This window comes from Mus musculus, chromosome 17 (assembly GCF_000001635.26).
Source record: "Mus musculus strain C57BL/6J chromosome 17, GRCm38.p6 C57BL/6J".
Taxonomy (NCBI): Eukaryota; Metazoa; Chordata; class Mammalia; order Rodentia; family Muridae; genus Mus; species Mus musculus.
The window spans coordinates 30696298-30713111 of NC_000083.6; the positions used below are offsets into that span (position 1 = coordinate 30696298).

General features: G+C 45.1%; 1 protein-coding gene across 5 annotated transcripts in view; it reads left to right on the plus strand.

The window, feature by feature from the left end:
- The window catches only part of Dnah8 (dynein, axonemal, heavy chain 8), a 248828-nt gene that overhangs the window by 69363 nt on the left and 162651 nt on the right, over window positions 1-16814 (plus strand). For all 5 annotated transcript variants that reach the window (XM_030249467.1, NM_013811.3, XM_006523588.3 and 2 more), the window contains 8 exons: window positions 4093-4165; window positions 5548-5734; window positions 8358-8554; window positions 10088-10214; window positions 11994-12229; window positions 14205-14309; window positions 15976-16089; window positions 16737-16799. In XM_030249467.1, coding sequence (XP_030105327.1) covers window positions 4093-4165; window positions 5548-5734; window positions 8358-8554; window positions 10088-10214; window positions 11994-12229; window positions 14205-14309; window positions 15976-16089; window positions 16737-16799 — 1102 coding nt within the window. The remainder of the gene's footprint in view (window positions 1-4092; window positions 4166-5547; window positions 5735-8357; window positions 8555-10087; window positions 10215-11993; window positions 12230-14204; window positions 14310-15975; window positions 16090-16736; window positions 16800-16814) is intronic.

Sequence of the window (16814 nt, forward strand, 5' to 3'; positions counted from 1 at the left end):
AGGCAGACAGGAGAAGACTGGCTCTCATATGGTTAGGAGAAGGGTCTAGGTGCCCACCCCCACAGTGACACACTTCCTCCCATAAGGCCACGCCTTCTCATAGTGCCACTCCCTGGGCCAAGCATATGCAAACCACCACAGGTAGCTAACTTGGATAACTTCTCTCAACTCTGCTTCCCAAGTGCTGAAATTACAGCCATGCAAACCCTGTGCTTTGTGTGCACCAGGGTTTGAGCACACCACTGAATGTCCCTAGGTGTGATTGTTGGTGGGGAGAAGTTTATTAACTCCATGGGCAGATAGATAGTAGCTTGGAGAGAGGCTCTGGGCAGTTCAGACTCCAGCACCAGAGACAGCAAGGTAGAGGCTCTGAAGAGGAATTAGGCCTATGAGGCAGAAGGGCATAGGGGAGGGGGAGTGGAGGGTTGGTTGTGGGTCAGGGAGGGTGGGTGGGTGTTTCTTCTTATAGCCCTGTGAAGAGGGGGGAGGTTTTGCAGCCTGCGCCTGCAGCCAGCAGGAGGCAGGGGAGGGACTGGGGAGCAGGATGTGGGGCCACCCTCTTGACCCTGATTGGGTTGGTTATATGGGGTCTCTTCTGCTTGAGCGTCTTGCTTGCACTTGAGGGTGCTTTTTCTTGTTCTCAGATTGAGCCCTTTGTGTCTTAGCCTTCCCCCCTTCCCGTTTTATTGGATCTCCCCAGGAGACTGAGTTAGTCACCCTAGTCACTGGCTCCTCATTGTAAGGAGGACCGAATTGATGAGAACCCAGCTCCCTGCTAGCTTTTGAACCAATGTTCTTAACTCCCTTTTGGTTCATGCCTCTCTTCTGGTGCTCACACAAGGATGGAGTGGGTGTTCTTGCCCTAGAGACAGCATTTCTTACACTCAAAAGGAGAGACAGAATGAAAAGTCTGCATTTTTCAAATACCCCTGTCTTGGAGAGCGATGGGTATGGAGGCAGAGGTCTCATCTCTCTGTGTGTGCCTGTGTGTCTGTGTCTGTAAGTGAGTGTCATTGTTTAAACAGCAGTTTCTGGAAGGCTTTGACTGGGACATCCTGTCTGTGGAAAATAAGGAAATAACAAATTCAAGAGATCAGATGAATTGAAGCAGTTGTTAATATAACATTTTGCAGAAAGGAGAGCCTGCCTAGAAAGGCAAAAATGGGCTGGCATGCTGATTTGGCCCAAGACAATTCCTGTCTGTCTGTCTGTCTGTCTGTCTCTTTCTTCCTTTCTTTCTTTCTCTCTTTTCATTTTCAATTTAATTTTCATTTTTACTTATTTACTTTACACCCCACTCACTGCCCCTCACTGCATCACCTTCTTCCACAATCCTTCCCCCATGCCTCCCTCCCCTTCTCTTCTGAATGGGTGGGACATCCCCTGGGTACACACCCCTCACCCCCCACCCCCGCACGCACACACACACCTTGACGTTTCAAGTCTCTGTGAGGCTAGGCACTTATTCTCCCAGTCAGGCCAGACAAGGCAGCCCAGCTAGAACAACATATCCCACAGATAGGCCATAGCTTTTAGGATAGCCCCTCACTCTAGTTGTTTGGGACCCACATGAAGACCAAGCTGCACATCTGCTATAAATGTGCAGGGAGGCCTAATTCCAGCCTATGTATGTTCTTTGGTTTGTGGTTCAGTTTCTGACAGCCCCAAGGGTCCAGGTTAGCTGACTCTATTGGTCTTCTTGCAGAGTTCCTGTCCTCTTCAGGGCACGGCAATGGTTTTTAAAGCCTCCTGGTTGTAAAATATCCCATCTTCTCTCTCCACAGACCAGGACTTGTCCCTGTGCCAAATTCACCATCCTATTGCTTTAGCTACAGAGCTGTAGCCTATGAACAATTTTTGGCTTAGGACTGCCCTTGCTGCAGGCTTCATGGCAGCTCTTAGAGTTCAGAGACAAGCTACTCCAGCTGCCAGCTGGGGAGAACCCTAGCATCTCCTGCTTCCCTGTGACTGGAAGGACTTCCACCATACCTCATACAGAAAATGGACCATAACAATTTATTTCTTCCTTGTAAAATCGTGTAGAAGTGTCTATTAAAAAGTATATGAACCTGGGTCTGGTGGCACAAACCTGTATTTCCAGGCACTTAAGGCAGGAGGATCACAGGTTCAAGGTCAGCCTGGGCTACAGTCAGTTCAAGGGCAGCCCTGGACAAGTTAGTGAGACCACATCTCAACGTAAAAAAGAAAATGAAGACTGGGGATATAGCTCAGTAGCAGAATACTTTCTAGCATACACAAAGGCCTCATTTTAATCTTAGTCATATAAAAATAGACAAATAATAGATAAGTAACATAAAGTATGGTGTTTGTTGGTGGTGGCCTCTATTGTTGCAAAGTGATAGTCTATAGAGTAGTGGTTTTCAACCTGTGATTCGGACCCTATTGGGAGTAGCATATCAGACATCATACATATTAGATTTATATTATATTACCATTCATAACAGTAACAAAATTACAGCTATGAAGTAGCAACAAAATAACTTTATGCTTGGGGAGGGGGGTCACCACAACATGAACAACTGTCTTAAAGAGTCATAGAATTAGGAAGGTTGAGAACCACTAACCTAGGTGCTCTTAATTAGATTTCGTTTCTTTGCTAATTGAAAGGTTGGAAAAATCTCAAGTACAGCAGGTAACAGCAGAGAAGTCTCAAAGACTGCAGACACCATCAGCAGTTGAAGAAAGAGTTATGTGGGTGAAGGCACACATGCACAGGCAGTACACAGAGGAAAAAGTCCCTCTGTAAAGCAGAGGGCCACTCAGAAAGCCAGCAAATCCAGTCTCGGCTCAAGGGCTAGGCTTTTAAAGCCTCTGTAGAGTTTTCCTTCCCTAATTTAGACTTGGTCAGTTTGAAGAACGATAGGATAATCGATTGGTCCAGAACTGTTGTGTGACATGTTCTGGTCTAGCCTTGAACTTATTGGGCCAGTCCATCAGCAGGGGGCCTTCTGGTGAGAGACTGGAAGTCTACAAGGCCTTTGTTTTAAACTGCCAGGGTTTGGTCTCAAGTAGAGAGGGTGAGGAAGATTTCAGCTATGTTGGAAACTGACCACTTTTATTATATAGCCATGGCCCTTCTCCCTATCTCTCTGCCTACCGGGGACTTAGTCTAAATCTTTGTCTTGCAAAAGAATGCCGTTCACTGACTTTGTATGGTTAGTTATTACTGAGGGGAAGCCTGCATTCAAATACTAGGAAATGTATGCATGATTAATATTTTACCTCCGAGAATATCAATGTGATGCCTTTCGGTCCTGTGCTACTTATGGATCTATGATGAATAGCATTCTTTTGGTGTAATTTGTCATTTTAAAAATGTCTCTTAGCAATACCATGACTTTTATTGCTCTCTAGGGCAGCTTTACACATGTAAACAATGTCCACGATCATATCTACCTTCCAACCCCTTCTTCCCACTCTCCCCAGGCACTCCCAATGCACCCCCCTTCATGGCTTCTTTTTCTTGGTCACCTGTGAGTCTCGTCTGTGCCTGGTGCTTAGTGTTGACCAATCTTGCCTTGAGCTTATTCAGGTCTTGCGTAGGTAGCCATTGGGTGCAGCAAACTGATGAATGCAATAGTCATGTCATGTCCATAAGACAGTACTTCCTAGTACCTCCCCCCACCCTTCAGCTTTTTTCCCCCAGCCCCGCTTGCTCCAGCCCCACTCGCTCCAGCTTGCTCAGTCTGCCCCGCTTGCTCTGGCCTCCACTTGTTCTGGTCATATTTATTTCATATATGTGGGTACACTCTCACTGTCTTCAGACACAGCAGAAGAGGGCATCAGCTCTCATTACAGATGGTTGTGAGCCACCATGTGGTTTCTGGGAATTGAACTCAGGACCTCTGGAAGAGTAGTCCGTGCTCTTACCCGCTGAGCCATCTCTCCAGCCCCCATCCTCCAGCTCTTACTTTCTTTCTGCTTCCTCCTTTTGATGATCCCCAAGCTTTGGTTTGGGGGCATTTGCTTTTCCAGGGTTAAAGATGGTCTTTACTTTTAGGACGGAAATGCACAGTGTGAGCAACTGAAGTTGAGCTAACACTTACCAGCTAAACTATCTGTTCATTCTAGCCAAGGGCGGAGGCGGTCAGAGGACATCGTTTCCTTCATAAAAACTGAAGTGCACCTTGCAATCCCTAATGTGGTGAGTCTTATTTGCAGCAGTAGTCTGATAATGTATTTTTGAAACACAGCAGCATTTAGGTGAGTGTTTAGATGGTGAGGCTTTAGGTCCCCAGTGTTGCAAAAATGAGTAACTATATAAAAATAAAAAAAAATATCTCTATGTGAGAATTGTACTTTAATTTACAGTAAGACCTTGCTTCTATGTGTTTTTATTTTATTTTAAAAGTTTATTATTTCTGTATGTGTGTGTGTGTGTGTGTGTGTGTGTGTGTGTGTATATACATGGCGTGGGTGCAGTACTCATGGGGGCCAGCAAAGAGCACTAGAGCCCCCTGAAGCTGGACTTAACAGGTGGTTGTGAGCCACCCAGCATGGGTGCTGGGAACCAAATTTAGGGCTTATCAAGAGGTACAGTTTCTTAATCTCTGAGCTCATACTTTTCTTTTTACTTACCCTAGTTTTTTTTTTTTTAAGATTTATTTATTTATTATATGTAAATACACTGTAGCTGTCTTCAGACACCCCAAAAGAGGCCATCAGATCTCATTACGAATGGTTGTGAGCCACCATGTGGCTTCTGGGTTTTGAACTCAGGATCTTTGGAAGAGCAGTCAGTGCTCTTAACCACTGAGCCATCTCTCCACCCTTGCCCTAGTCTTGAATAAAAATAAAAATGTCACCACTTATATCTATCATTAAAACTTTTGAGCTGAGTTATAGCTCAGGGGTAGAACATTTGCTTAGTGTATAAAGAGGAACTGGGTTTGATCCCCAGCAATACACACATGAACTCACACACGCACACGGACACGCACACTCCCCTCCCCCACCCCCAATGCCTCATGGTGTCTTCCAAGCAGGTGTAGGAGTAAAGATTTAGTCCGCCATCTAGTAGCAAGTAGAAATCACCTTGATTTTTCTTTAGACATTAAAATAAAATCATCATAGGGATCACAAGGCACTCCGATGAATATTGTAGCATGGAACGAAAGGAGTCTGCCCTCAGCGTCGTGAACTTCCTGAGCTTCCCAGGGTAGCCCCAGCTGTTCACTCCTGCCTGGAACTCTAGGCCTCCTGGGGTAGTCGTGGGGGCCCCCAGGAACAGCCTGGGGACCCTCCTAAGACCACATTGATCAGTCTGACCTCCTAGAGGAAAGCTCTGCAGATACTTCAACACATTTCAAAGAAGCAAAAGAAATCACAGTGTGGATCCCTTGACCGTTTGGCCAGCAGCAGTGGGAAGAACTGGGCATTCTCCAGGATGCAGGATATCTGCAGCATTTCCTGGCACAACCGTCATCTCACAATAGTCTGCCACTGTCTCTTGCTGACCATGGGGAGTTAGATTTGTAGAATGAGGTGGGTTGAGGAGAATTATATAAATGCTGCTGATTTCCACAGGTGATGGTTCCCAGCCTGGATGACATTCAGCAAGCCATCAATCGCATGATCCAGTTGACCCTGGAGGTCAGCAGAGGAGTTGCCCACTGGGGACAGCAGCAGGTCAGGCAGATAAAGTCTTTCCAGAACAATTCTCGTGGCTCCGACCAACCCCCAGCCTCGGGGAAACCACTGAAAAAGGAAGAGAGTAAGAAAACAGAAACACCTCCATTAAGATTCCTGGCACAGTGAGAGAAGAGAAAAAGTTAAAGCAAAATGTGTGTGCATGTGCATGTGAGTGCAGGTGCTCCCAGAGGCCTGAAGAGGGCATCAGTGAGACCCTGGAGCTGGAGTCAAAGGGGGTTGCCTCCTGATATGGATGTTGGTAATAGAACCTGGGTCTTCTGCAAGAGAGCAGTTGCTGTTAGCCATTGAGACATCTCTCTAGCACCCCCATTTTCTCTCTCTCTCTTTCCTTTAATATTTATATATTATATATATAAGTATATATACTATATACCTTTATATATACTTGTATATATTAGTAGATCTAGTATACATAAGTATATATATATACTGTGTATATATATATGTATATAATATATATAAGTTAATAAGCATAGTATATAGTATATAATATGTTTAGTATACATTATATCTATATAATATAGTGTATATAGTATAAGATAGCATACATAAATATATACTATATAGTATGTGATATATGTACTATGCATATATATGTGTGCGTGTACATATAATATTCACTGTATAGGTATATATGTAGTATATATATATGTGTTTATAATATATATAATTATATAGAAGTTTATATACTTTTATAAGCATAAAAGTACTTTTATAATTATATGCTTATATATAGTACATGTACTATATATAAGTATATATAGTATATAGTATATGTACTTATATATCAAAGTATTTAAGTATATATATATATATACACACAATTATATATAGTATAAATTATATATAAATTATGTATGCATATAAAAGTATACCTATATTTTTAAGGCAAGAGGTCTCATGTAGCAAGGCTTGCTTCAAACATTCTATGGGGCCAAAGATAACCTTGAACTCCTAGTCATCTTGCTGTCCCCTCCCACGTGCTAGGATTATAGACATGCACCAGGTCACCTGGTTTGTGTTTGCTTATTAATTTTTCCATTGTTAAAACCACAACTGCTCCCTCTTTCATCCGTAGCATGACACACAAGTACTTCTTCCTAGTGTTTGGTCCTAGGAGAAGCAGGTTTGTCGTTTTATTATTGTTGTGCAGTAACTCTGAAAGGCGAAGGGTGAAGACAAATCTCAGCGCTGATCTTCCTCTCAGCATTCCTTGTGGTCCCATAAGCCTTTGTGCCTTTCACAGATGCATGATGGGTAACAGCTGCAAGTGGCTAACAGATGTCTCAAAATGAGAATGAAAAAGCAAATATGGACTTAATGTGGGTTTTTCAGGTTGATTTTATGTGTACGGGTGTTTTACCTGCATGCATATATGTGTACTCCATATGTGCCTGGTCGGAACAGAGCACAGAGGTCCCTAGAAATGGAGTTTCAAATGGTTCTGAGCCATCATGAGTGGGTTCTGGGAATGGACCCAGCTCGCTCTATACTGTTGAGCTGTCTCTCCAGCCTCAGATGTAATCTTATACAGTGAAGTTCTCAGTAATACAGAACACTGACCTACCGAAGCACACCACAGCATCAGTCAGCCAGCCAATCAAACTCAGCCAGCACTTTGCATTTTATTTTGCTTAAATCTAATTCGGCAATAGAGCACATGGGATTGCTGGCAACTGGGTAGACATCACAGTTGCTGGGCTATTGTTCTGGTGCAGGAACATGGGCCCCCTAATCATGCATTTATCCTGTTTCAAAGGAGAAACTGGGAGTCTATAATTTCATGTGAAGCCTCATGCTTTATTTTTTTAAGGTTTATCTATTTCATGTATATGAGTATACTGTAGCTGTCTTCAGATACACCAGAAGAGGGTATCGGATCCCATTACAGATGGTTGTGAGCCACCATGTGGTTGCTAGGAATTGAACTCAGGACCTCTGGAAGAGCAGTCGGTGCTTTTAACCACTGAGTCATCTTTCCAGCCCTAGCCTCATGCTTTTTTAATTGATACACACACACACACACACACACACACACACACACACACACACACACACATGCATGTATATGTATATATATTTAAAGTGTTACACTGGCCAAGCGAAGGTCAATGGTGACAACCGTGGGGTGGGGGTGCATGCCCATCATCCCTACACTCAAGAGGGGAGTATCAGTAGGAAGATCAGAAGTTAAGGACCTTGTTGGCTACGTAGCAAGTTTAAGGCCAACCTGGGTTATATGTGAGATCCTGTTTCCAAAAAGAAAGCCAGGGTTGGGCGATGTGGGGTAGGGGTGGGCTGGACGGTGTAAGTGAGATGACCCAGCAAGAAAAGGTGCTTACTCACCGGCCTGGCCATCCAAGTTAAATCTCCAGGGTCCACCTGGTAGAGGGAGAGAACAGACTCCTACAGCTGACTGCTGACCCCCCACAATATGGCACACATACATGCACATACATAGGCACACTAAAGAAATAAATTAATAAAAATATAAATATTTAAATATATATTTATAAAAATATATGTATATAGTGTATCTGGGGCTAATGAGATGGCTTAATGGGTGAAAGTGCTTGCCACCAAGTTTAATAGCTTGATTTCTTTTCTTGGGAACTACACGGTGGAAAGCGAGCACTCCAAAGTTAAATAGAGACACTCTCGACATTGGAAACATCTGCTTTCAGGGTCTTTTGAAGAAACCATCCCAGCCAGGAAGCTGAAGAACTTCTATCCTGGCGTGGCAGAGCACAAGGATATCTCCAAGCTGGTGCTCCTCCTGTCCTCCTCTGTGAATTCTCTCCGGAAGGCGGCCACTGAGGCCCTGCAGGACTTTCAGAAGTACAAGACTCTCTGGATCGAAGACCGCCACGTGAAAGTCAAGGTGTCTGTCCACTGAATGTGCATTTTATTTATTGGTGCATTTGTTATTTATTTTCGCTCTATTCGTTTCTGACCCTTGATGTGTGTGTGTGGAGATGGGGTGGGGTGGGATGGGCTTTGGAGGATAACACATGACCCCACAAATGCCAAGGACACTGATACCCTGAGGCAAATGCTAATGAGGCTCTGGCTGGTCTAGGCAACCGTGTACCTACTTCCTCTTAAAGTCTCACCGACAGACCAAAGCTCATTTCCACCAAAGTTCCCCCTGGGGAACCAGTTTGGTTACTTTCAGAGCCTGGGTGACCCTAAGAGCTGTATGGTGAGGGCTGTGCCCCGCGATGATGATACCTTTCCCATGGGTTGTGTAGATGAAGTCTCCTTCCTTTAGCGCTTTCTCTCCGGCCACTGTGCTCGGTCCCCTCCCAGAGATGCTAAAGGCCATAGGCCATCAGGATAGATTTGTATTCAGTTGGCTGGAGAGAGGGGCTGGGTATTTGTGGGTACCCTTCTTCCTGCCCTCTCCTTGCACGAGGGAAGGCCAGCGGTTGGCAAGCCCAGCTGCGGTGACCTTTTGCAAACTGGCCCAGCTGAGTAGTGCACGACGAAGACGCCAGGAGACTTTTGAACCCAGACTGACCAGTCCCAGTGTCCTGTGGATGTCCTTCATGCAGACTTCAGCCCTAGGCCCTATCAGGATACCTTGTTCTATTCTAAGCCAGTGTCTCATAGCACCGAGAAGTGTGAAAGTGTATGAGCTGTAGTTAGGACCCTCCCCACACAGGGAGTGCGTGTCATGACATAATCAGGATCTGTGTACACGTGCGTGGCTTTGGATTACCCTGGAACTTAGACCTCCCCATCAGAATATATGCTACCGTGTAAGGGAGTGTCTAAGAGTTTCCATTGCTGTGAAGAGACACTACAACCAAGGCAACTCTTATAAGGACACCATTTAATTGGAGCTGGCTTACAGGTTCAGAGGTTCAGTCCATTATCATCAAGGTAGGGAAATATGGCAGCATCCAGGCAGGCATGGCGCTGAAGGAGCTGAGAGTTCCACATCTTGTTCTGAGGGCAACCAGGAGAAGACTGGCATCCTCAGGCAGCTAGGAGAAAGCTGTCTTGCACAATGGGTGGAGCCTGGGCATAGGAAGAGACTTCCAAAGCCCACCCCAACAGTAACACACTTCCTCTGATGAGGCCACGCCTCCTAACAGTACCACTCCCAATGGGCCAAGCAAATTTAAACCACCACAGGGAGCCAAGGGCTAAAATATAAAGAGAAACTAAGGAAAGGCATATATGGCTACTCCCTGCTGTGCTCAGGACTTGAGCTTTGAATGTGAATCCACTGAGCCAGTGCCAGCATAAATAAATGCTGCTTCCTAGCAGAGAGCTTTAGGGCCCCATGTCCCTGTATGAGAATCCTGCTACAGAGCAAGTGCTGTTTATAACTTACGTGCTCCATGTGAGAACATTAGACTCCTAATGTTGAAGTGAAGGAAGTATTAACTGCTGTGTTACCTGGCAGGAGTTTTTGGCCAACAACCCTTCCCTGACTGAGATCCGATCAGAAATCCTCCACTATGCCACCCTTGAGCAAGAGATCAAGGAACTGAAGCCCATTATTGTTGTAGGATCCCTGGAACTGCACACAGGTAACTGCAACAATGTTACCGACAGGTCTCTGATGCAGGCTCAAGGGGGGCCACTGAGCTGGACTGGGGGTGGGGGAGGGGTTCTTAGAAGCAATGTTAATGCCAAGGAGAGACAACCACATGGAGGGACCTCTAAGGAGGAATCGGGAGCCATGGCAGGATTGAGGTCCCTTCTCATAGCTTTCTCTAAGGATGAGGGAGGTTTGACAGCACAGGTTGCAGCCAGGCTTTCTGATTCCTAGAGAGGAGCCTGGGGAAGTGATGGGGAAGTGAATACATGGTTATCCATACCCATTTGGATGCAAACTGACTTCAAACCTGGGCACATAGAAACCTGGTAGCTAGGTACTCACAATGTATCAGTGGTGACTGCCAGAGGGGAAGGGCTGCGGTAAGGATGAAGACAGACTACTCTTGAGGTCTGGTCTAGAGCTAAGAGTTACATAAAGTTATATATATTACAAGGTAAAGATATTTTACTTTGAATGGAAGGGACATGAGAATGGGACCTGTGACATGATATTCGACTCAGCAAGTAGCTTTGGTATTATATTGCAAATGCCAAGTCGTTCTAGGCCATCTATATACTTTTCCCTTCCTTTTTTTTTATTTTTTGTTTTTCTAAGACAGTCTCTTTTAGTCCAGGCTAGCTCCAAGTGACTCTACAGCTGGAGAAGACCTTGAACTCCTGATCTTCCTGCCAATGTCTTCTGAGTGTGGGGATTAGAGAGACCAGCCACCACATGCTACATTAAAATACAAAGCTAGGGGTTGGAGAGAGGGTTACTGGCAGAGGACTCACATTTGGTTCCCAAGATCCCATGTCAGATAACTCACAATTGTCTGGATCCGCCGAGTCTAATGCTTCCTTCTGGCTTTTGTGTATATTTCTCTCATGTGTACATGCCTCCACACACTTAATACATAATTTAAAAGTAAAGGAAATCTTTAAAAGCTAAGGTGAAACACGTATACCACAAAACCCATGATGCCACTGGACCTTCAGAGTGGACTAGGGGTCCACGGGACCGTGTAGGAGGCTGAGGATACCCTTTCTCTCTGCGCCTTTCTTCTTCCCTCTGGGTTTTTTGCTTCCCAGTGACTCCCAACTCTCATCCCAACTTTTCAAGAAAAGACCCTTCACATTGGTGCATGTAAGTCTGTATTGAGCTGAGATGGCCAGTCAGGGTAGAGTCCTGTCATATAAGTATTCTCAAGTGGACAGGACAGGGAAGGAGCAGAAGAACAGGCAAGCCAGGACGGTGGTTTGCTGGGAGAAACAACAAGTTTCATTCCACAGAAAGGGGCTTCCCTAAGAGGGAACTACACGGACTAAGGAGGGTCTGATGATAGGGTGTCCCAAGCTGGGCAAGGTTTATGCACCAGGACTCTTCACTTAGAAACTCTCCTCGCAGCTGGGTGGTGGCGGCACACGCCTTTAACCCTGCCATATTGAAGGCAGTGGCATGTGGATCTCTGAGTTTGAGGCCAGCCTGGTCTTCAGAGTGAGTTCCAGGGCAGCCATGGCTACATAGAGAGACTCTCTCAGAAAAAAGCCAAACGTCTCCCACAGCCAGATTTACATCACGGAAGCGGGAGCATTCTTTGCAGTCTCGTAACTTTGTGACCTATCTAACGGGCTAGTCATGCTTCAGCCGACCATTGGTCACCTGTGGTCAGTGAATACTAAATGCGGGCGGGTGGCTGAGATGCTGGGATCTGCAGCACACACAGCAAACTATTTCAGAGTCCTGCTTTTGGCTTTCCCGTCCTCTCCAGAGCCAATGAAGTTAGCCTTATCGATCGAGGCCAAAGCGTGGAAGATGCTGCTCTGTCGCTACTTAAATGAAGAATATAAGAAGAAAATGTCAGACATGATAACGTTTATCAACGAATACTTGAAAAAGTTGTCCAGACCCATCCGAGACTTGGACGATGTCAGATTCGCTATGGAAGCTTTGTCTTGTATTCGAGATAATGAAATTCAAATGGACATGACTTTGGGGCCAATTGAAGTGAGCAATGATTTGGATTTTGCTTTCCTGAGATGCCTTTTAAAAATAGAGGCAAACTTTTAAAAAAAGTGATTCTGTAATACATTTCTTCATCTAGTGGATGGAATAGTTTTTGGGCAGGGGTGGGGTTGGGTTTTAAGTAGGTTGGGTTCTCTGTATATCCCTGGCTGTCCTAGAACTCACTCTATAGACCAGGCTGGCTTTGATCTCAGAGATCTGCCTGCCTCTGCTTCCCGAGTGCTGGTATTAAAGGCCCAGCTTGGAATAGTCTTTTTTGATGCTGATGTCTTTGAGGGCATTCTAAGGACTTTAATAGGCAATGTTCAGTGTTTGATGCAGATGACAGTATCTTTCGGGGGAGGTATTGGCCACACCTACCCATATTAATCCTACTTTGTTAGGTAAATTCTACAAATATCTTTAGCTTCTAGAGACCAGTTGTAAGACTTACTTATAAGCATACGCATGCTGTGGGCAGGAGAAACTGTGTAGATGCAATAGTTATCTGGCGGAGCTTAGATGAATAAAAGAGGATGTTAGGGGAAAGTGCTGTGTTCTTTCTTTCATTACAGCAGTGGTAAATTACCACAGTGTAAATTCTCAGTAGCTTCTGAGAGATCACTGGGGAATATCAAGATTCCACTACAAGCATTTTATGATTGATAGTATTTGGAATATATAGTTGTTTTGACTCTTAGTGATGATGAGAACCACTCTTAAGTGGTTTCCTACTTGGTTTGTTCTCTTCAGACAGCATCCTCCCATGTAGTTTGTAGCATCTTAGGAGTTGGAACTGGCTCTGCCTCCTCCTAATACCTCTATTAGTTACATTCTTACCTCTATTAGTTACATTCTGACCTCCATTAGTTACTTTCTGCTGCTGTAACTAAACACTGTGACCAAGCCCAGCTTGGTAGAGCATGCTTTTAAACCCAGCCCTTGGAAGGCAGAGGCAGGCAGAGCTCTGTAAATTCATATTCTGGCCTACAAAGGGAGTCTAGGACAGCCAGGGGCTCTGTTACACAGAGAAACCTTGTCTCAAAAAACCAAAACCAAAACCAAACCAAAAATTCCCCCATGACCAAAAGCAACTATGGAAGGAAGAGTTTATTTGGGCTCTCTGTTCCAGAGGGATAAGAGCCAGTCATGGCTGGGGACCTTACAGCACCATGGCAGGAGCGGGCAGCCGGGAGCTTGCATCTTCTAGCATGAGGCAGAGAGAACAAACAAGGAGGAGGGAGAAGCTTTAAGTCCTCAAATACCTTCCCAAGCGACATATTTCCTCCAGCAAGACTAGATGTTCTCAACGTCCCTAAACAGTGTCACCAACTGGGGACTAAGCATTTTCAAATTCCTTAGCCTATGGGGGACATTTCTCACCTAAACTACCAGAGTCCCTGATGCTCGCTACCACTGTTTGCTTTCTGAGCCCACTGGTAGCTAACGATCTTCACATTTTGCTACTTTTAAGATCTCAGTATGTGGGAACCTGGGATGCTGACCACCCATCCCTTGCTATTTAATAAATGATCATATATTTACTTCTTCAGCAAACATTCTTTTGGTAAATCCAGCTGAGTGTTCATACACATCATTTCCATTTGCTCCTTACATAGCTGACCCCTGCTTTAACGTATGAGACACGATCGCATAGGCACTGACCCAAGATCACGGAGGAGAGAGGCAGAAACTAGCTCTAAGGATGTTTTCTAAGCTGGAGTCTCTCATTGGGATCTGCCTACATCTCCACCAGGGCTGACAGGGAAGCGCGGGTTTCAGAGCCTGTGGTCCTGGGTCTGCGCTGGCTGTGGAAGCCCCTGAGCAGCTAGAGGCACATCCACAGCGTTACCTCTAGAAGCCACGCTAGTAGAATTCCCTGTCTTCCTGGATGAGGTAGTGGTTTTAGGATAAATATCTTCAGCTGCTGGTGGCTGCTTTCCCTGAGGTATTTCTGAACTCTGCTGCCCCTCTGCAGGAAGCCTACGGCATTTTGAACAGATTTGAGGTCAAAGTGACCAAGGAAGAGTCCGAAGGCGTTGACACCCTGAGATACTCATTCAACAAATTACAGAGCAAAGCTGTAAGCATGCTACCTAATCCTATCTTTCTATTAAGTCATGGCTTATCGGAAAAGGCGTTTCGAGTTTTGAAAATCTGTCATCTATATTAAGTCTAGTGACATGCACCCTGCGTACCGGAAGAGTGGCCATTCTGAACCAGGCAACTCAGCAATTTTGTTTCTAATATATCGGCAAAATGGTCTAAAAATCATCATGACCTCCTAATAGAACACACTCGTTATTCCCTAAAAAAACCCCTTGCCTGTCAGCAGCAGCTCCTTATTCTCTGCCCCCGCCCCATTCCCAGCCCTGAAGCGCTTTCCACATCTGTGGATTTATCTTTTCTGAATATTTGATGTAGATGGAGTCGTGGGGTGCATGGGCCCACATGAGGAATCTTTAACTTAGCGTTCATTTTCAAGGTTCATCCGTAGCGCCCCAGGCACTTGTCTTTCTTTCAGTTGCTAACAATATCAAGCAGCTGATCACGTGACCATTCTATCGGCCATTTGTACACCACCAGAGGAATGGGTATGGAAAACTTGGGCTTATTTATTTATTATTTTTTAAATGAGCTTTCCCTTCTTATTGTTGACTTTTATGAGTTCTTAATATATTTTGGATTCCTCCTCTCATCTGTGATTTGCCAGTGTTTTCTCTCTCGTTCTGGGTATAGTCTTTTTATTTTATCGATGGTTTGATTGTCTTGGTGATGCTGGGAACGGTCAGACTCAGGCCCCTTTGTCCACGCTCAGTGGAGTTCTACCACTAAGCTATCTATAATGTCAGCACCAACCTTCTTACGTTCTCAGCGCCACCTTCTGAAGTACACCAGTGTTTTGTACTTTCATGGAAGCTTAACCTGTTGTGTTTATAAAAAGATAAAGAGAGGGGATATGTTCTATGGAGGTGTGGCGAGGTGTGGGGGAAAGGGGCTGCCTCTGCAGGCCCATGCTGAGGCATCCCTTCCCCCTGAGGGACCAGCCACATGACAGTATAGTATAGAATAATTTATTCAGGGCATGGGGAGGGGAGTTGACAGGGTAGTAGAGGCAGAAAAAGGCAGAGAGAGAGAAAGAGTACAGAAGTAGAGGAGAAGAGGCCAATCATGAACATGGAGAGAAGTGGGGAAGGGGATGGGGGGAGAGGGTGGAAGGTGAGCAGAAAAAGAGCAAGAGAGGAGAAAGAGGGGAAGGGGGGGCAAGCAGCCCCTCTTATAGTGAGTCAGGCTGTGGCGAGGTAACTGGGGTGGAGCATACTTGGCTATTGCCAGGTAACTGTGAGGCAGAGCTTAGACCAAATGCTAACATAACCAATCCAGCTTTTCCTTTTGATACCTGTATTTTCATACCGTATCCGGGAAATCCTTGACCAAAATCTGTTATACAGATCCACACCTATGTTTTCTTAGACTAGTTTGATAAGTATAGTTTTTACATTTAGGCCTCCGATGCATCTTGAGTTAATTTTTTTCTGCTGTGCAACAGTCCCCTTGAGTAACAAAGCAGAGAAGGACTTGAGTGTCCTGTAAGTGCGTCCGGGTCCCCTGAGTATAATATAACAAGTGAGCAGAGACAGCTTTATCCTCGCTGTCTATGGTGTGACGGACTTGCCGGAGGAGGCCAGTACTTTTCATTTTTAATACATCACTCAGCCCCTCCTGCTGAATATTCTTTTTGATTCCAGGTTTCCGTACAAGGTGAACTTGTGAAAGTGCAGCCCAAATTTAAAAGCAACCTGCTCGAGTCGGTGAAGGTCTTCTGTGAGGACGTTATAAACTTTACAGAAGCCTATGAGACGGTAATTTAAACGCCGCACACTCTATTTTACAATGCGTGTGGTAGGGGTATGTGAAGTTCACAGGACACATGGAAAGAAGGAGGCAATGGACAGAAGTATGTAAATGATCCAGTTTGAGTGTCTGCAGCTACACAGAAGGGCGTTCCTTTGAGACAGAGGAGAAAGCAGATTTGCCTGTTCAAATAAGCATTGGTCTAGAAGGTTATGGGAGGAACAGAGGCATTTCATTCTGTCTAGGAGTTAGAATTCCTAACCAGAATTTCGGACAGAGGGACTGGGAGACGTCTCAGCAGTTACGAGTGCTTGCTGCTTAATCATGAGGAACGGAGTTTGGATATAAGCACCCGTGCTGGGCAGCTCACGGTGCTGTGACTCCAGCTATATGGAATCCGATTCTCTCTTCTGGTCTCTTGAGGGTACCTGCACTCGTGCGTGTATATCCGTCCCTCCCCACCCCACCTCCGCAAACACAGACAGACAGACAGACAGACAGACAGACACACACACACACACACACACACACACACACACACACACGCACCTCAAAAGCAATTTAAATCTTCATAAAAAAATAAAGGGAGTTCTAGATAGAACCATTAACTGACACGTATATTGATTAACAGTAAGAATGGAGATATTTCTTGCAGGAAGGACCCATGGTACCAAATATTCCACCCCAAGAGGCTAGCAACAGGCTGCAGATATTCCAGGTAAAAATGATTTCT